The sequence below is a fragment of the Mustela nivalis genome, assembly GCF_964662115.1.
Source record: "Mustela nivalis genome assembly, chromosome: 18".
Classification (NCBI taxonomy): Eukaryota; Metazoa; Chordata; class Mammalia; order Carnivora; family Mustelidae; genus Mustela; species Mustela nivalis.
Window position 1 is genome coordinate 45014141 of NC_139037.1, and position 20353 is coordinate 45034493.

Here is a 20353-nt window from a genome sequence, read left to right on the forward strand (position 1 = left end):
TCCGGCTTGTCACATGGCCTTGCAGGGCGGGGCCCAGGCAGAATGGCTTATTCTGATTGGCCAATCTTGGCAATTTGTTTAGCGCGCGGTGGGAAGTAAGGTCAGTCAGGCTTTCCAGAGCAAATGGAGGGTGTGGGTAAAGCAGCGGCCCTGTCTACCTCATATCTGGGTTTCTTACTTACTAGACGTCAGTACCTTATCGGGCCGGGAAACCAACTGTTCCAGAAGAAAAGCACAGTAAGTTTGAAGAGTTTTATAAGTGATTCATGAATTGTTGAGCGTCTTGTCCGCGGAGTAGGGGAGCTCTGAGGAGGGACCAAAAAGGAAGATTTTTATAGGAAGGAGAGCGGGGCAAGAAAGTTAGCAAAAGAAAAGAAAGCAGGGACGCCTGGGTGGCTCAGTTGGTTAAGCAGCTGCCTTCGGCTCAGGTCATGATCCCAGCGTCCTGGGATCGAGTCCCACATCGGGCTCCTTGCTCCGCAGGGAGCCTGCTTCTCCCTCTGACTCTGCCCTCCACTCTGTCTGCCTGTGCTCACTTTCGCTCGCGCTCTCTCTCTGACAAATAAATAAAATCTTAAAAAAAAAGAAAAGAAAAGAAAAGAAAGCATTGTTCGAGGCAAGGGCACCTCCTAGTAGGGGAAGGGCAGGGAGTCATTGGGGAATTACCTTATTTTCCTTTTGGGGGTGGAGAGGGTCCATGTTACAGATTATTGGTGCAGATCAGAGAATTCCTGACTGGCCTGGTGAGACTTAATTTTCCCGCTAAGTTGAAACTGCAGTTAGGTTAGGTATTAAGCCCCAGTTTGATGACTTAGCCTAAGTGATGCCATTTTGAGCCTGTAGGGTCTTTTTGTTTTGTTTTGTTTTGTTTTGTTTTTTGTTAATATTTTATTTTTTTAATAAGATTTTAAGTAATCTCTGCTTTGGGGCTCAAACTCACAACCCCGAGATCAAGAGTTTAACATTGTACCGACTGAGCCAGCAGGGTGCCACAAGCCTGTGCTTTTTTTTTAACCCCATGGAACCAGTCAATAAGAGTGGAAAGGATCCATTTTACAGAAGAGAAAGTTGAGGCTCAGGGAGTTTGAAGTAACTGCTGCAAAGATAGGGAGTGACTGGGGGGTTTGGGATGCAGTCGTCCTGCAGGATGCCTTCCTGCTAGAAAGCTTGCTAAAGAGCTTGTTGGATTTTTGTGGACCTGGGTTGTGCTCACCCCCCCCTTTTTTTTAAAAGATTTTATTTATTTATTTGACAGAGATCACAAGTAGGCAGAAAGGCAGGCAGAGAGAGAGGGGGAAGCAGGCTCCCTGCTGAGCAGAGAGCTGGATATGGGACTCAACCCAGGACCCTGGGATCATGACCTGAGCCGAAGGCAGAGGCTTTAACCCCACTGAGCCACCCAGGCACTCCTGCTTCTTTGTTTCTAAAAGCCAAAATGCAGCTGTGTTGGCCGCCTGCAATACCCTGATGTTTTTACGGTCTCACACAAAATAAAACACCAGAAGACTCATTTAGTATAACTTCCAAAGTAAAAAAAATCACATTCCCTTTAATCGGATGGTTTTGTATCTGGGAATTTACCCTACACATAGACTTTGGTGACTGTAGGTGTCTGTAGTTGAGTAATTGTTGGTAATAGCCACAGGCTGTCAACGATCTAAATGTCTGATGAGGGAGGACTGGCTACATTGATTAGGGGCCATTTATAAGAAAACTATTACACCAGTGTTCAAATGATGAGATACAGATGTGCTCAACTGAAATCTTTGATAGATTTTGCCCAAGGGGGGAAAATATAAGGTGCAGAAGAACAGATAGGGTGCTACCGTTTGTGTTTTTAAAATGGACTGTATGGAGTTATTACTACAGTGACCTGACCAAATGAGGAGCTTGGCAGACCTCCCTGCTGGCAAAAAGGTGAAAATTATAGAAACAAGGGATGCCTGGGTGGCTCAGTTGGTTAAGTGTCTGCCTTTAGCTTAGGTCATGTCTGAGGGTCTTGGGATTGAGTCCGCCTCAGGCTCCCTGCTCACTGGGGAACAAAATGACAGGGGCACCTGGGTGGCTCAATGAGCTGAGCCTCTGCCTTTGGCTCAGGTCATGATCCTGGGGTTGAGCACTGCATTGGGCCCCTTGCTCAGTGGGGAGCCTGCTTCTACCTCTGCCTTTGCCTGCTGCTCCCCCTGCTTGTGTTCACTCTCTGTCAAATAAATAAGTAAAATTTTAAAACAAAAAACCAAAATGACAGACCATTTGAAGCTTCCGGAGATGATCCGGAGGGCACATTGCAAATTAATAAAAAAAATAAAAACTAAAAATTTGGTGAAAACCAGGAGAATCAATAATAGGTGAACCAAGACCCCCCCTCCATTTAAAAATTTTTTTTTTTAAAATTAACATATAATGTATTATTTGCTTCAAGGGTAGAGGTCTGTGAATCATCAGGTTTACACACTTCACAGCACTCCCCATATCACATACCCTCCCCAGTGTCCATAACCCAGCCATCCAATCCCTCCCCCACAACCCCAGCAACCCTCAGTTTTTCCTGAGATTAAGAGTCTCTTATGGTTTGTCTCCCAATGGGCGCCTGGGTGGCTCAGTGGTTAAGCCGCTGCCTTCGGCTCAGGTCATGATCTCAGGGTCCTGGGATCGAGTCCTGCATCGGGCTCTCTGCTCAGCAGGGAGCCTGCTTCCTCCTCTCTATCTCTCTCTGCCTGCCTCTCTGCCTACTTGTGATTTCTCTCTGTCAAATAAATAAATAAAATCTTAAAAAAAATAAAATAAAATAAAAATGGTTTGTCTCCCAAACAATCCTGTCTTGTTTCAATTTTACACTCTCTACCCCCCACAGCCCCTGGCCCTGCCTCAAATTCTTCATATCAGAGAGATCATAATTGTCTTTCTCTGATTGACGTATTTTGCTTATCATGATACCCTCTAGCTCCCTCTACATCATTGCAAGACTTCATTTCTTTTAATGGCTGCATAGTATTCCATAGTATATATACACAACGTCTTCTTTATCCATTCATCTGTTGATGGACATCTAGGTTCTTTCCATAGTTTGGCTGTTGTGGACATTGCTGCTATAAACATTTGGGTGCACCTGCTCCTTTGGATCCCTACATTTGTATATTTAGGGTAAAAACCCAGTAGTGCAATTGCTGGGTCATGGGGTAGCTCTATTTCCAAGTTTTTGAGGAACCTCCATGCTGTTTTCCAGAGTGGCTGCACCAGCTTGCATTCCCACCAACAGTGTAGGAGGGTTCCCCTTTCTCTGCATTCTCGGCAACATTTGTTGTTTCCTAACTTGTTAATTTTAGCCATTCTGACTGGTGTGGGGTGGTATCTCACTGTGGTTTTTATTTGTATTTCCCTGTTGCCCAGTGATGTGGAGCACTTTTTCATGTGTCTTGGTCATCTGGATGTCTTCTTTGCAAAATGTCTGTTCATGTTCTGCCCATTACTTGATTGGATTATTTGTTCTTTGGGTGTTGAGTTTGATAAGTTTTTTTTTTAAGATTTTATTTATTTATTTGACAGACAGAGATCACAAGTAGGCAGAGAAGCAGGCAGAGAGAGAGGAGGAAGCAGGCTCCCCGCTGAGCAGAGAGCCCAACTCGGGGCTCAATCCCTGGACCCCCGGACCACAACGTGAGCCGAGAGGTCTCAACCCACTGAGCCACCCAGGTGCCCCGAGTTTGATAAATTCTTTATAGATTTTGGATAGTAGCCCTTTATCTGATATGTCATTTGCGAATATCTTCTCCCATTCTGTCAGTTTTTAGTTTTGTTGACTGTTTCCTTTGCTCTGCAAAAGCTTTTGATCTTGGGGCACCTGGGTGGCTCAGCAGGTTAAGCCTCTGCCTTTGGTTCAGGTCATGATCTCAGGGTCCTGGGATGGAGCCCCGCATCAGGCTCTCTGCTCAGTGGGGACCCTGCTTCCCCTGCACCCTGCCTGCTTCTCTGGCTACTTGTGATCATGTCTCTCTGTGTCAAATAAATAAATAAAATCTTTTTAAAAAAGGCTTTTGATCTTTTTTTTTTTTTAAGATTTTTATTTACCTATTTGATAGACAGAGAGAGATCACAGGAGGCAGAGAGGCAGGGGGAAGCAGGCTCCCCGCTGAGCAGAGAGCCCGATGTGGGGCTCGATCCCTGGACCCTGAGATCATGACCTGAGCCAAAGGCAGAGGCCTAAACCACTGAGCCACCCAGGCGCCCCAAGGCTTTTGATCTTGATGAAGTCCCAATAGTTCATTTTTGCCCTGGCTTCCCTTGCCTTTATCAATGTTTCCAGGAAGAAGTTGCTGCAGCTGAGGTCAAAGGGGTTGCTGCCTGTGTTCTCCTCAAGGATTTTGATGGAATCCTGTCTCACACTGAGGTATTCCATCCATTTTGAGTCTACTTTTGTGGTGTAAGGAAATTGTCCGGTTTCATTTTTCTGCATGTGGCTGTCCAATTTTCCCAACACCATTTGTTGAAGAGACTTTTTTCCTTTGGACATTCTTTCCAGCTTTGTCAAAGATTAGTTGACCATAGAGTTTAGGGTCTATTTTGGGGCTCTCTATTCTGTTCCATTGATCTATGTTCTGTTTTTGTGCCAGTATCATACTGTCTTGATGATGACAGCTTTGTAATAGAGCCAAAGTCTGGAATTGTGATGTCACCAACTTTGATTTTCTTCTTCGACCGTCCTCTAGGTATTTGGGGTCTTTTTTGGTTCTATATAAATTTTAGGATTATTTGTCCCATTTCTTTGAAAAAGATTGATGGCATTTTGATAGGGATTGCATTAAATGTGTAGATTGCTTTAGGTAGCACAGACATTTTCAAAATATTTATTCTTCCAATCCATGAGCATGGGACATTTTTCCATTTCTTTGTGTCTTTCTAAATTTATTACATGAGTAATTTATAGTTTTTTGAGTATAGATTCTTTGCCTGTTTGGTTAGATTTATTCTCAGTTATCTTATGGTTTTGGGTGCAGTTGTAAATGGGATCAACTCCTTAATTTCTTTCTTCTGTCTTGCTATTGGTATATAGAAATGCAACTGATTTCTGTGCATTGATTTTATATCCTGGCACTTTACTGAATTCCTGTACAAGTTCTAGCAGTTCTGGGGTGGAGTCTTTTGGGTTTTTCACATAAAGTATCATATCATCTGCAAAGAGTGAGAGTTTGACTTCTTCTTTGCCAACTCGGTTGCCTTTTATTTCTTTTTGTTGTCCGATTGCTGAGGCTAGGACTTCCAGTACTATCTTGAATAGCAGTGGTGATAGTGGACATCCCTGCCATGTTCCTGATGTTAGTGGAAAAGCTCTCAGTTTTTCTCCAGTGAGAATGGTATTTGCTGTGGGCTTTTCATAGATGGTTTTGATGATATTGAGGTATGTACCCTCTAACCCTACACTTTGAAGAGTTTTGATAAAGATTGCTGTACTTTGGCAAATGCTTTTTCAACAGCTATTGAGAGTAACATATGGTTCTTGTTCTTTCTTTTATTAATATATTGTATCACATTGATTGATCTGCAGCTGTTGAACCAAACTTGCAGCCCAGGAATAAATCCCACTTGGTTGTGGTGAACAATCCTTTTAATGTACTGTTGGATCCTACTGGCTAATATTTTGGTGAGAATTTTGCATCTGTGTTCATCAAAAATATTGGTCTGTAATTCTCCTTTTGGATGGGGTCTTTGGTTTGGGGATTAAGGTAATGCTGGCCTCATAAATTGAGAATGGAAGTTTTTCTTTTCTTTCTTTCTTTTTTTTTTTTTTTTTTGAACAGTTTCAGGAGAATAGGTACTAATTCTTTAAATGTTTGGTAGAATTCCCCTGGGAAGCTGTGTGGCCCTGGGCTCTTGTTGGGAGATTTTTGATGACTGCTTCACTCCTTACTGGTTATGGGTCTGTTCAGGTTTTCTGTTTCTTCCTGGTTCAGTTATGTAGTTTATATGTCTCTGGGAATGCCTCCATTTCTTCCAGATTCTCAAATTTGCTGGCATATAGTTGCTCAAAATATGTTCTTATAATTGTTCGTATTTCTTTGGTGTTGGTTGTGATCTCTCCTCTTTCATTCATGATTTTATTAATTTGAGTCCTTTGTGTTTTCTTTTTGATAAGTCTGGCCAGGGTTTATCAATCTTATTAATTCTTTCAAAGAACCAGCTCCTAGTTTCATTGATTTGTTCTACTGCTCTTTTGGTTTCTATTTCATTGATTTCTGCTCTGATCTTTATTATTTCTCTTTTACTGCTGGTTTTGGCTTTCTTTGCTGTTCTTTCTCCAGCTCCTTTGCATATAGGGTTAGGTTGTGTACTTGAGATTTTTCTTGTTTCAATTTTTCTTTAATTTCCTGGTTGACCCATCCATTCTTTAGTAGGTTGCTCTTTAGCCTCCATGTATTTGGGTTCTTTCCAACTTTCCTCTTGTGATTGAGTTCTAGTTTCAAAGCATTGTGATCTGAAAATATGCAGGGGATGATCCCAGTCTTTTGGTACAGGTTGAGACCTGATTTGTGACCCAGGATGTGATCTGTTCTGGAGAATGTTCCATGTGCACTAGAGAAGAATGTGTATTCTGTTGCGTTGGGACGGAATGTTCTGAATAGATCTGTGATGTCTATCTAGTCCAGTGTGTCATTTAAAGCCTTTATTTCCTTGTTGATCTTTTGCTTAGATGATCTGTCCATTTCAGTGAGGGGGAGTTAAAGTCCCCTACTATTATTATATTATTGTCAATGTATTTCTTTGATTTTGTTATTGGTTTATATAATTGACTGCTCCCATGTTAGGGGCATAGATATTTAAAATTGTTAGATCTTCTTGTTGGACAGACCTTTAAGTATGATATAGTGTCCTTCCTAATCTCTTATTATAGTCTTTGGCTTAAAATTTAATTTACCTGGGGGTGCCTGGGTGGCTCAGTGGGTTGGACCTCTGCCTTTGGCTCAGGTCATGATCTCAGGGTCCTGGGATTGAGCCCTGCATCAGGCTCTCTGCTTGGCAGGTAGCCCGCTTCCCCCTCTCTCTGCCTGCCTCTCTGCCTACTTGTGATCTCTGTCAAATAAATAAAATCTTTTAAAAAAATTAATTTATCTGATATAAATATTGCTATCTCAGCTTTCTTTTGATGTCCATTAGTGTGGTAAATTGTTTTCCACCCCCTCACTTTAAATCTGGAGGTGACTTTGGGTCTGAAATGAGTTTCTTGTAGACAGCATATCGATTGGTCTTTTTTTTTTTTTTAATCCATTCTGATACCCTGTGTCTTTTGATTGGTGCATTTAGCCCATTTACACAAAGGGTAGTTATTGAATGGTATGAATTTAATGCCATTGTATTGCCTGTAAGGTGACTGTTACTGTATATTGTCTCTGTTCCTTTCTGATCTGTTACTTATAGGCCACTCTTTGCTTAGAGGACCCTTTTCAATATTTCCTGTAGGCATCAATATTTTCCTGTAGGCATCACACAGAAAATTTGGTCTTTCATGATCTTCATAGTTTTTGAGACCCAGGCCAAAGGTTTAACACGAGAAGGTCTCAGTGTTTGCAAAGTACAGTAGGTCATAACTTTCTACCTTCTCCCCCGCCCCCCCCGCCCCCCCGCTTTTTAAGATTTATTTGAGAGTGAGAGTGCACATGTGTGGGTGGGTGGGAGGGGCAGAGGGAGAGGGAAAATTCTTTTGTTTTTTTTTTAAAGATTTTATTTATTTGATAGAGATCACAAGTAGGCAGAGAGGCACGCAGAGAGAGCGGAGGAAGCAGGCTCCCTGATGAACAGAAAGCCCGATGCGGGGCTCGATCCCAGGACCCTGAGATCATGACCTGAGCCGAAGGCAGAAGCTTTAACCCACTGAGCCACCCAGGCACCCGAGAGGGAGAAATCTTAAGGGTACTCCCCACCAAGGAGGCTGATCTAGGGCTACATCCCAGGACTCCAAGGTCATGACCCAAGCTGAAATCAAGAGTTGGCCATTCAACTGACAGAGCTGCCCAGGTGCTCCTCTTATCCCTTTCAAAAACACCCATGGGGCCCCTGGCATCCATCTCAGTTAAGTGTCACCCTTGGGCTCAGGTCATGATCTCAGGGTCCTGGAATCAAGCCCCATATTGTGCTCCACTCAGTGGGGAGTCTGCCTCACCCTCTGCCTCTGTCCCCCACCCCCACTCATGCTTGCTCTCTCAGAAATAAAATCTTAAAACAAAAAACAAACCCCCAAACCCAACCCTTTCATGATTCAAAATAAGGTGTGTACCTGACCTAATGGTCTCAGACCAATGTCAGAGTTCTGGTGCTGACAACATGCTAGCGTTACAGCTGAGGCTGTCACTGGGGAAAGCTGGGTGGAAAGGATACAGGATGTGCTCAGTATCAGTTTTACTCAGTTTCCTATGAGTGTTACATATGAGTGTCTCATTATTTCAAAATAAAAAGACAAATATTTAGGAAGCACCTCCTGCAAACAAGGCAGGCCCTGTTCTAGGAGCCTGGGATTCAGCAGTGAATGAGCCACCAGTGGTTAAGAGCCAGGACACCGGAGCCTGCCGTTTCCATGTGGATCCCGGCAGTGTCACTTACTGTGCTTGTAGGGGTAGCACTTTGCACTATATACTGTAAACTCCGTTATCTTGGCTACTATGGTGCTTTTTCTCCAGATCACCCAGTTACGCCATTCAGAGAGCCCGCTCTGCCCCAGGCTGGTTCTAGCAATGTAAGGGCCTGGTTGGCCAGAGGGAGTCATTTTGTGTTTATGCAGTAAACTTAGATTGACCCTGCCCCTCCCAGAGGAACTTACTTGCAAAGCCTAGCTACAAGGGTGGGTCAGGCCAGGTGAAGACATCCAATCAGTGGGGCGCACATATATCTACTAGGGTAAATTAAAACTCAATTGGCCACCCATGTGTTACCTAGCAGTTTTTTCTGTGTGTGGCAGACTTAGCATGACTGTGCAGTTTTCTCTGTGTATTGCAATCTCATTGACCACCTGTGGATAGCCTGGCTAAACTACCTCTATAAAAGTTAGTTTGTGAGGCTGGGAGGGGTCACCTCGTTGCAAGAGATGGCCCTGACCGGTCAGTTTGATTCTCGATGCTTGGCACAAAATAAATCTTTGCTTGACCTTCGCTTTGTATCAGTCTCGCTCCTTTGATTACGGACCCTAACACTGGAGGGGGCACCTGGATTCAAACAACAAGAACTGAGCCAGCATCAGAATTTTTGGGAAAAGCTTCTGGAGGTATTGGGATCTTGTCTGTCTGTCTGGTTGCGGAGCTCTAGGGTATAGCCCACCGGGGAGAAACTGGACGCAGCCATGTTCCCCCGGGGCTGGAGTGGATGCGGGGATGCCCCATCCCTCTCCTGGTAGATGGGGGTTCGAGTCCCCCTGGGTGGTTGGAGGGGTTCGAGTCCCCCCTAGATGGTTGGGGGGTTCGAGTCCCCCTAGACGGTCGGGGGGTTCGAGTCCCCTTGGACGGTTGAGGGGTCTGAGTCCCCCTAGGCGGTCAGGGGATAAAGAAAGCCCCCACCAGTGGCAGGTTATGGGTAAGAATTGTTGGGCCTGCGGTTGTCTTTGCCTGGCCCTTTTGTTGTCTGTTGTTTATGATTGAAGGAATGGGGCAAGCAGAGAGTAAGGGGACTCTGACTTTCATCTCTCTGTTCTTCATAATAGATGTGAGGCTTCTTGCTCACTCATTTCGTGTGTTAAGGGCTATGACTGGAGCCAACCGGGGTTAGTCTAATGCCGGTTAAGGTGCCCAATGCTGATGCTCATTGGAGCCGGGTGTGGAATATGAGTGCCTAGTAGGCCACTTTTGGTAAGCAGAACTGATATTGCGGGATGAACCAACCTCGAGACAGAGACTTTAAGGAATATTCCCAAGCAGCTGCTGAAACTCCCTTTGTTTCGGGGAATTCCTTGCCTTCTCTGGCCCAATGTGGACTGCCTAGCCCCTCCCCCTTGCTGGCCGGAGAGCATGGCATCTGAAGTGGAGATGGTTATTTGTCTGTCTCAAGGTTTTAATGGGTAATTGTTAAAGTGGTTTCTGAAGTCTTTGGTAACCTGAAACTGTGCAGGGTTGCTTGAATGACAAATGGAATTAAATTTGTTGGACATCTAGGTCTTAACCAAATGGGATAAAATGCTAGAGCGTTGGCTGCTGGAACTGGGTTTGTGCTTTTGAAATCTGCTGGTGAACACAATCTGTGCTTAACTGATTGATAAACTTGCCATCTAAAGAATTCTGTTGTAACAACTCACAACTGGTTTATATTTAGTCTTCAGTAGAGGTTAAGGTATTTCTAAGAGTACAAAATTCTGTAAAGTGTAATTAAGACTGATGGAAATGAGAAAAGCAACTCTGTATGTAAAAAGCAGGAGATATGTAAAAAGGAAAACAGCCCCAAGGCCACTGTCGGAGCTAAATTCATTTGTAAAAGAATGGAAGGAGAGACTGATCACATCCCCTTAGCCAGGGATACCCAAAGGTAAGGATGTCCAACCTGTTTGAATTTGAGGAGTGCCTGACTGTGTGAATGTGTCTGTATGGCTCCACCGCTTCCACTATGGAGTCTGAGTGGCTGCATGCTGAGTCTCGCGGGGCGTCATATGGCATAACAGTCATCTACTCCACGGAGTAGTCTGGTCTGGGGTTTATACGGACAGACCTTAGCTAAGACACTCCTAAGTTCCCGAAAGGAACGCGAGCAGGACAGCATCTGAAAGATTCCCCTCCCTTTGTCTGCGACATCATTCATGATGGGAGGGAAACCTAGTAAACTCATTATCTGCATACTCAAAAAAAAAAAAAAAAAGACACTGGTATTGAAAAGCTGGTTTTCTCTGTTTAAAAAGACAAAGTTTGGGGGTGCCTTGGTGGCTCATGGGTTAAAGCCTCTGCCTTCCGCTCGGGTCATGATCCCAGGGTCCTGGGATCGAGCTCCGCATTGGGCTCCCTGCTAGGTGGGGAGCCTGCTTCCTCCTCTCTCTCTGCCTGCCTCTCTGCCTACTTGTGATCTCTGTCAAATAAATAAATAATAAAATCTTAAAAAAAAAAAAAAAGACAAAGTTTTATTTCTTTTTTTTCTTTTTTTTTTTAATAAGGTCAACAAACTTTTTTTTTTTTTTTAAAGATTTTATTTATTCATTTGACAGACCTATGATAGAGTGGACAGCTGAGGCAGAAGGAGCATTTCAGGAATTACAAACAGCCTTACTGAGTGCCCCAGCATTGGCCATCCCAGATGTTACCAAGCCCTTCCACTTGTATGTGGATGAAAAAGCAGGGATGGCCAAAGGAGTTTTAACTCAGACTCTGGGGCCTTGGCAAAGGCCAGTAGCCTATCTTAGCAAGAAACTAGATCCAGTAGCAGCTGAGTTCCCCCCATGCCTTGGCTTATTTACGTAATTATCATCGAATATGTCAGGAGAAAGTTTACTAGCTGACTCATTTGGGCAAACACATTCCACAGAAGCCCCTTAGTCCTTAGTCTGGGGTCCTGGTGTAGAGCAATGAAGGCCTAGGTATGAACAGTGAAGATATCCTAGGTCCATTTGCCCTGTTTCCTGCAGAGGAGATCTAACTGATAGATCCCACTGAGGCCATGCAGTGTTACAGGAGCTCAGTCCTTTCCTAAGTTTTGCAATCCAAATTATTTCCAGTGGGTTAAAAGGCACCCCAAGGTAGAGTCCTTGGGAACTGAAGAAGCCTACTGAGGCCATGCTTCCAGAAAAGTAATGAAGGTCCATTACCAAATCCCCCCTGACTTCTGGGTAGCGTCCCACGCAGGATATGTCAGAGGTTCCTGTGTGTCAAAAGCGACCAGAGGCGTCCCTCAAGATATCGCTATTGATCACCATCCTGCCTTCCCCAGAAGGCATTCCTGTCATAAAAGGCCCTGGAGGGGTGCCGGCGTCCCTCCACTTCCCCATCGCATCCTAGGCTGCTGATGGGTGCCTGGTGAATGGACTAAAACGCTTGTGCCATGCTATCCTATGTCCTGAAGACTGCATACTGTTTTGCCATATTAACCCATGGAAATACTAGAAAAGTTTGGCAAGGGGAAATTACTCAATTTCATAGCTTTAGGCGGTTTGCAGAAGACACTGACATGAAACAGTAAAGATTGAAATCCATCATGGTCTATGCGACATTCCAACACATGTGGTCCTTGCAGCCAACTTCCCTAGGAAATGGTCCCCGGTTGCGTTTTAATTCAATCGGGTACTGGTTTCGACCGGCTCCCAGTGGAGGTCCCGCGGCCAGAAGTGGCTAGACCGGGCATGTGGAGGGGATCACATTAGATCATTCAGGAGGAAACCTCACACGGGAGTCTTAAGATTGGCAGCCGTCCTGGTGACTTAATTGGCTGTCCCGTGCCCAAGAGAGACAACTTTCTATAAGAACAGGAATAGAGTGAGGCCATCAAGTTTCTGGGTCTTATTGCCATTCCGGCCAGGGTACTAGCTTACAGCCAAAAGGCAGACGCTCTCCTCCCCATAGAGTAGCCACGGGCTAGAGGATTACAGCCTGAGCAATTGACATGCAAGTGTTCCAATAAGACCATACTCCTTGAAAAGCCCCTGAAATCAGAGTAAATGGAGAGAAAGTACTCACCAATTTTGCACCGAAGCTCAGAGTCCAAATGTAAAGACTCACAGCCCCACGTTCGGGCGCCATATGATGAAGTTCTAGAACCTAGGTGAGGTTTGGTGGGCTGAGGTCCGGAGCCGATGACCAAGAAAGAATTCTTGAGACATCTTTGGTGCAAAATGGTGGTTTATTAAAGCACGGGGACAGGACCCGTGGGCAGGAAGAGCTGCTGCCCCGGGTTGTGAGGGATGGCAGGTTATGTACCCTGCTGTTGGGGGAAGGGGAGGGGAAGGGAGGTTTCAGTGGAGTTTTCATATGCTAAAGAGGGCCTACAAGGTGCCAGGATGTTCCAGGCCTGCCAGAGGCCTTGCCCTTGCTGCTGGATCAATGTTGTCTTTAGACAAGCCATTAACATTAAGATCTTTGGGAGACTTTTTGGTGGGGTGTCACAATCCTGCTATCAATCGTCTTTGTTAGTGAGATTTAGGACATTTGTAAGCCAAGGGAGACTCCTGTCTAGCAAGATTGTGAGCTCTGCAAGTTAACTATTTGCTTATTGTTCATGGCAGTCAGGGCTGCCTGAGGGATGCTACACATATGGAGGGGAGCGGATGAAGGGGGGGGGGTGCAAGGCGCCAGCTTTTGCTTTGTCCTCAGCCAGCCTCCTGCTCCCTCATCACTGCCACGGCCCTCCTGGTCAAGGATGCAAGTAAATTGACTTTGTGTCAAAATCTCATCTTGACCACCACCCACGCTATCGAGGGCCTTTTCCGGACTCCACCCAACTGATGGATGATGAACACCCGAGTGACAGGGTATCAGGCTCTCCTCCTCAATGAACCAAGAGTGACCTTCCAGCCCCCGGTGATGCTAAATCCAGCCACACTGCTGCCAGAGGAGCTGGCTGACCATCCACACGACTGTGGGGAGGTCCTAACCCAAGTCACAGGAATAAGGCCAGATCTCAGAGACATTCCCCTCCTGGATGCCAAGATGACTCTGTTCACAGATGGGAGTAGCTACATGGTCAATGGAAAGAGGTATTTAGGGGATGCAGTGGTTTCTCCTGAGCAGGAACTCTGGACAGCAGCCCTGCCACATAGAACTTCGGCACAAAAAGCGGAACTCATTGCACTCACTAAGGCACTGCAGATGGCCAAAGGTCAAAACACCAACATCTATACGGACAGCAGGTATACCTTTGCTATTCTCCATATACATGGGGCTATTTATAAAGAAAGGGGCCTGTTAACAGCAGAAGGAAAAGGAATTAAGAACAGAGGAGAAATATTGACTCTCCTCCAGGCTATTTGGGACCCAAAAGAGGTAGCTGTTCTGCATTGCTTGGGACACCAAAATGGGACTGATCTGATTTCAAAAGGAAACCAATTAGCAGATCCAGCCGCAAAGCAAGCAGCCCAAGAAACAGTGCAAGAGCTGGTTACACTCCTGTCTCTAGCCCTACCAAAAAAAAACGGACTATTCAGACGAAGATTTAAAGTATTTACAAAAATGGGCTAAATTAGACTATGAAGGGGACTGGGATAAGACTAAAAGAGGAAAGTTAATTCTTCCTTGAAGACTAGGTAAGAAGTTAGTAGACGAGATACATCAGGGTACTCATTTGGGGTCACACAAACTTAAGGAACTTAAAGGCAAGCAGTTCCAGGTTTCTAAATTAGGGCGTATCGTTCAGGATATAGTTGATAGATGTGCTCAATGCCAGGCAGTTAATGTGGGAGGAACTAGAATGGGAAGAGGGAAAAGAGAAAGAGGTAAGGAACCAGGAATTTATTGGGAAATAGATTTTACAGAAATGAAACCCGGAAAATATGGGCACTGTAAGGGCCTGCCCCTCCCAGAGGAACTTGCTTGTGGACCCCGATGTAGGGGTGGGGCAGGCCAGGTGGAGATGTCCAATCGGTGCAGCATATGTATATCCACTAGGGTGGATTGAGATCCGATTGGCCACCTGTATAGGGGTGGGACTCAACCAACTGCATAAAGGTTGCTCCGAGGCTAGCAAAGTGGAGGAGAGCTGTGAGGAGCAAAGCCATCGCCTGTAGCCTGCAGCCTGCAGCCTGCAGCCGTCTGCAGCTTCAAGCCGCCTGAGGCCCTGCCGCCGGTGGCCCTGAGCCACCTGCAGCCTTCAGCCGCGTGCAGCTTCCAGCAACCCCGAGCTGCCCAGACACCAGCAGTCCCTCGACGCCTGCGGCCCTGAGACTCCAGTGGTCCAGAGGCCCAGCGGTCAGCGGTCCCGAGATACCAGTGGTCCCCACGCCTGCAGCCCCTAGACGTCAGTGGTGCTGAGACACCAGCAGTCCAGCGGCCCAGCAGTCAGCGGTCCTGATGCCTGCAGCCCCTGGATGCCAGCGGTCCTGAGACGCCAGTGGCCCAGAGATGCCAATGGCCCCTAGCCGCCAGCAGCCTTGCCGCAAAATGCCTTGCCACCCCGAGCCATGAGCGGCCTTGTCCGCAGCGGTGGCTTCCTCTGGGTGGCAACCTTGTCAGAGTGGCATCGTGGGGAGCAGAGTCTGTGTCATCCGGGTTGTCCTCCTTGTCATCGTCGCTGTCATCATTGCCTCTTTGTCGTCGGGAGCAGCCTCGTCCGGGAAGCGGTCTTGTCCAGAATGGCGTCTTCTTGGGAGCGGCCTTGTCTGGGGAGCAACCTCATGGAGCAGCGGCTTCATCTTGGGAGTGAACTCTTCTTGGGAGCGGCTCCGATCATGGAGCGGCCTCATCTGCAGAGCAGCCTCATCTAGAGCAGCCTCGTCCGGAGCGGCCTTCTTGGGAGTGACCTTGTCGGGATCATCGTCCTCGCCTTTTCGTAAGAGATAGCCCTGACCGGTCAGTTTGATTCTTGATGCTTGGCGCGAAATAAAGTTTTGTTTGACCTTCGCTTTGTATCAGTCTCGTTCCTTTGATCACGGGCCCTAACAGGCACAAGTATATGTTAGTTTTTGTAGATACCTTTTCAGGCTGGGTAGAGGCTTTTTCCACCAAACATGAGACAGCAGGAGTGGTAGGCAAAAAATGCTACTAGAAGAAATAATTCCTAGGTTTGGGCTGCCTCTCGTGATTGGGTCAGACAATGGCCCTGCATTTGTGAACTCACAGACGTTTGCCAAGTCCGTGGGCACAAATTGGAAACTACATTGTGCCTATCGGCCCAGGAGTTCGGGACAAGTAGAGAGGATGAACCAGACTCTTAGAGGCCTTGACAAAACTAATTCTGGAGACTGACGGTGGATGGGTGGATCTCCTTCCTTTCGCCCTCCTCAGGGCACAATGTATACCCTATTTAAACAAGGTGACCCCATTTGAAATAATGTTTGGGAGACCCCCCCCATCCTCGGCTACAAGAGGTTGCCCTAGTAGAAATGACTGATCAGTCTGTACTCCAGTAACTGCAGGCATTACAGTCTGTCTTAAAAAAAAATCCACGCAGGGATCTGGACTGCCCACACTGGGACAGAGACGGAGGTGGAACCACATCCTTACCAACCCAGGGACTTGGTTTGGATACGTCGCTATCAAGTGGGGAACTTGGAGCCTTGCTGGAAGGGACCGTTTACTGTTATCCTGACCACCCCCACAGCGATAAAAGTAGAAGGCATCAGGGCTGGATTCATGCGGGTCACTTCAAATGAGCCAAGGACGAAGACGCCCCCCAGAGGTGGAAGCCTCAGCCAATGGATCTCGCTGACCATGGACTAAAGCTAAGACTCAAAGACTATGAGTTTTGGGGTGCCTGGGTGGCTCAGTGGATTACGCCGCTCTCAGTGTCCTGGGATCAAGCCCCGCATCAGGCTCTCTACTCAGCGGGGAGCCTACTTCCCCTTCTCTCTCTGCCTGACTCTGCCTACTTGTGATCTCTCTGTCAAGTAAAATAAATAAAATCTTAAAAAAAAAAAAGTATGAGTTTATTGTTGCTCTCATTGTTAACTGTTTATGTAAAGTATAGGTAGGAAATCAGATGAAGCGGTAAATGGCTAACTCATCAGCCAACTGTGCGCTAGTGTCATTTGTACAAAAGAAAACTAGAGCGATAAAAATGTTAGACTTACATGCTCAATATAACCTCTTACATCCAGAGAACATGGAACTGGCTGAAAAGTCAAGGATTTGACTAATCTCCAAAGAAAAGGGGGAATGTAAGGGCCTGGTTGGTCAGAGGGAGCCATTTTGTGTTTATGCAGTAAACTTAGATTGACCCTGCCCCTCCCAGAGGAACTTACTTGCAAAGCCTAGCTACAAGGGTGGGTCAGGCCAGGTGAAGACATCCAATCAGTGGGGCGCACATATATCCACTAGGGTAAATTAAAACTCAATTGGCCACCCATGTGTTACCTAGCAGTTTTTTCTGTGTGTGGCAGACTTAGCATGACTGTGCAGTTTTCTCTGTGTATTGCAATCTCATTGGCCACCTGTGTATAGCCTGGCTAAACTACCTCTATAAAAGTTAGTTTGTGAGGCTGGGAGGGGTCGCCTCTTTGCAAGAGATGGCCCTGACCAGTCAGTTTGATTCTCGATGCTTGGCACGAAATAAAGCTTTGCTTGACCTTCGCTTTGTATCAGTCTCACTCCTTTGATTACAGACCCTAACAGCACCTTTGGAGATCCTGCAGATTTCTGGGCCTCCATCATCTCTGACCCCTCCAGCCCTGGCCACCCTGGGCTGTCCTTGTTTGGTATGTTTCCCCATTGGACAGGGAAACTGATTCCTGGACCAAGGCTTTCCTGATGAGGGCTGACCTCGGAATCACTCAGCATAGGAATGTGCACACTGCAGGCGCTCAAGAAATAGGTACCGAATGAATGAATGTTTAGTGACAGTGAGGAGAACACTGGAGCAATGTCTGTGTTCCTTACCTTGGAGGTGGCAGGGCATTTAGGGATGGGAATTTTTAGGTGAGATCCAGAGGTCCCTCCCACCTGGTCCCTGGCCCAGAACAATGGAACCTTCTTACCGGGTGGAAAATGATGTCACAGTGCCCCCTTGTGGTCATCTCCCATGTTAGAATCCTGGTGTGGGTGAGGCTTTCCCTGCCCAAGAAAGGAGAACCCGGCAGGAGCCCAATCCCCCCTCCCCAACCCCCTGTTACCCGGGGGGGCCCCCCCTGCCCCCACCATGAACAACCAGGCAAGGGCCCCAACCCCCTTGACCTCGGCCCAGGCTTCAATCCCAGTCAGGACCTCGATCCCGGTCCGGACCCCAACGCCTGCCTGGGCCTCAACTTCCGCCCGGACACCGAATCCTGTCCAGATCCTGACCCCCGCCCGGACCCCGACTCCGGTCCCCACCCGGGCCTGGACCCCGACTCCTGTCCAAACCCCGACCCGGGTCTGGACCCCGACTCCTGTCCGAACCCCGACCCGGGCCTGGACCCCGACTCCTGTCCGAAACCCGATCCGGGCCCAGACCCCAATTCCCGCCCGAAACCCGATCCGGGCCCGGACCCCGACTCCCGTCCGAACCCCGACCCGGGCCTGGACCCCGACTTCCGTCCAGACCCCAGCCTCAGCCTGGATCCCCACTACTGCCCAGACCCCAGCTTCAGGCTGGACCCCGACTCCTGCCCAGACCCGGGCCTCAGCCTGGATCCCAACTCCTGTCCAGACCTCAGCCTCGGCCTGGACCCCGACTCCCGCCTGGACCCCAGCCCGGACCCCGACTCCCGTCCAGGCCCCAGCCTCAGCCTGGATCCCCACTACTGCCCAGACCCCAGCTTCGGCCTGGACCCCGACTCCTGCCCAGACCCAGGCTTCGGCCTGGCCCCCGGCTTCCGCCCAGACCACTGCCTCAGCCTGGACCCCCACTCCTGCCCAGGCCCCGCCCCAAACTACAACTACCATCCCAACCCTGGCCCAGACCCCGACTCCCATCCACACCCCGGCTTCCGCCCAGACCCAGGTTTCGGCCTGGTCCCCGACTTTTGCCCAGAGCCCGGCCTGGCCCCCAACTCCGGTCCAGATGCCGACCCCGGCCCAAACCCCGACTCCCGTCCAGACTCCGACCCAGGTCTGGAACCCCACTCCCGTCCGGACCCCAACTCGGGCGCGGATGCCGACCGGGGTCCAGACCCCTATTCGGGCACAGACACCTACTACAATCTGGACCCCGCCTCCGGTCCCTGCCCCAACCCCAGTTTCATCCCGGGTCGGGGTCGAGATCACGACTGCTGTCCCTGTGTCGCAATCCTTCCCGGACTCGGCCCTACCTTTGGATCAGCCCACGAAACCCGCTTTGGAACCCGCTTCGTCGCGCGACAGGGATCTTTCGCGGCCGCCTAGTGTGAAGCACTTTCCATCCGTCACCAGTGAATTCGGGTTCAACCGAGAGTCCATTCTTGTCCACACTCCATCCGCCTCTGATTTACTGAGGCTCACCCTTGGCTCCACCTCGAAGACCGACTCCTCCGCCACGAAGTTGACAGATTCCACTCCTGAGTCTGAGCCAGTGCCCATCCTGGGGCCCGGACCGTTAGCCCCCACCAGCGAGAACTTCCCGATGGACAAGAAGATCCTGATTCGAGTGATTTACTGGTAAGGGTCGTCCTGGTGCATGCCTGCCTACCTCCCTGTGGGGCAAGGCTGGAGGGGGTGGGGGTGGGGCGGGGCGGTGGGGCTTTGGGGATTTGCTAGGAGGGGGAAGGGAGGGAGTCTCAAGTCCCAGTCTTGGCTCCACCTGCCATGCTCATACGGGGCTGGAGATCTGGGGCTTCACATCCCTGCTCTGAGCTTCCCCCTCACTCATTTATCCATTTTTGGAGTGTGCTGCCCCCCAAGGAATGGGCCTATGCCTCTGACCCAAGCCCCCTGCTTTTCTCCCCAGGCCCAGCTAGGCCTTGCAGATGCAAAGCACACCAGGGAGCACTGGGGGTGTGGGAATTTCAGACTGTCAGGGATGGCCTTTCCCCAGATGAGAAGACGGCCTCTAAGGGAAGAGCTGGGGCGTGGGGAAGAGATCTAGGTAAAAGGTCGGGGAGGAGGAACCCAGCTACAAAGGCTGAAGGAAGTTGGCCTCTGTTCTCTTTGGTGGTCTCAGAGCTGAGTCTCTGTGTCAGCGGCCCTAGTAACAGCGGTGACCTTCCTGACCTTCCGACGCTGAGGCCTGGTCTCTCCCTTCCATCCCCATCCCCCTCTCCTGCTTTAGAATGTTCTCTCCCCCTTTTCTCTCCCCAGTCTCACTCTTCCCCCCACTTCCTCTCCCTCCCCCATTCTTCCTCTCTTCCCCCCACTCCATTTCTCTGTGCCCAGGTAGTCTCTCCCCACAACTCAGTGTCTTTCTCCTTTTTCTTATGTTTCCTCATCTCCCCCATCTCTCTCTGCCCTTCTCCCCCTGGTTTTAAAAAGATTTTATTGGACAGAGAACACAAGCAGGGGGAGAAGCAGGCAGAGGGAGAAGCAGGTTCCCTGCTGAGCAAGGAGCTTGATGTGGGGTTCGATCCCAAGCATTCCTGCCCTTCTCCTTTCCAGCTTTCTCTGGCTCCATGGATTCATTAATTCACTAATTCATTTATTAAGCACTTACCTCGTGCCAGGCCCTGTCCTTGGCACTAGGGACACAGCAGTGAATAAGACCGAGATCGTTGGGGGTGCCTGGGTGGCTCAATTCTTTAAGCATCTCCTTCTGTTCAGGTCACAATCCTAGGGTCCTGGGATGGAGCCCACATCAGGCTCCCTGCTGGGCTGGGAGTCTGTTTCTCTCTCCCTCTGCTGCTCCCCAGGCTCATCCTCTTTCTCTCGCTTGC

At 48.4% G+C, this 20353-nt stretch overlaps 1 protein-coding gene across 2 annotated transcripts; it reads left to right on the top strand.

The window, feature by feature from the left end:
- Window positions 1–107: 107 nt before the first annotated feature.
- Window positions 108–19014, top strand: LOC309852496 (uncharacterized protein). 2 transcript variants are annotated; one of them, XM_082709241.1, is made up of 3 exons: window positions 108–237; window positions 4304–4387; window positions 17198–19014. In XM_082709241.1, exon 3 carries the CDS (start codon window positions 17580–17582, stop codon window positions 18891–18893), a length of 1314 nt encoding a protein of 437 aa, XP_082565367.1. In that variant the 5' UTR covers window positions 108–237; window positions 4304–4387; window positions 17198–17579; the 3' UTR covers window positions 18894–19014. The 2 variants fall into 2 exon arrangements, 1 of the variants encoding a protein (XP_082565367.1); XR_014305221.1 differs by lacking the exon at window positions 4304–4387 and having other exon boundaries at window positions 17198–17332.
- Window positions 19015–20353: the final 1339 nt, after the last annotated feature.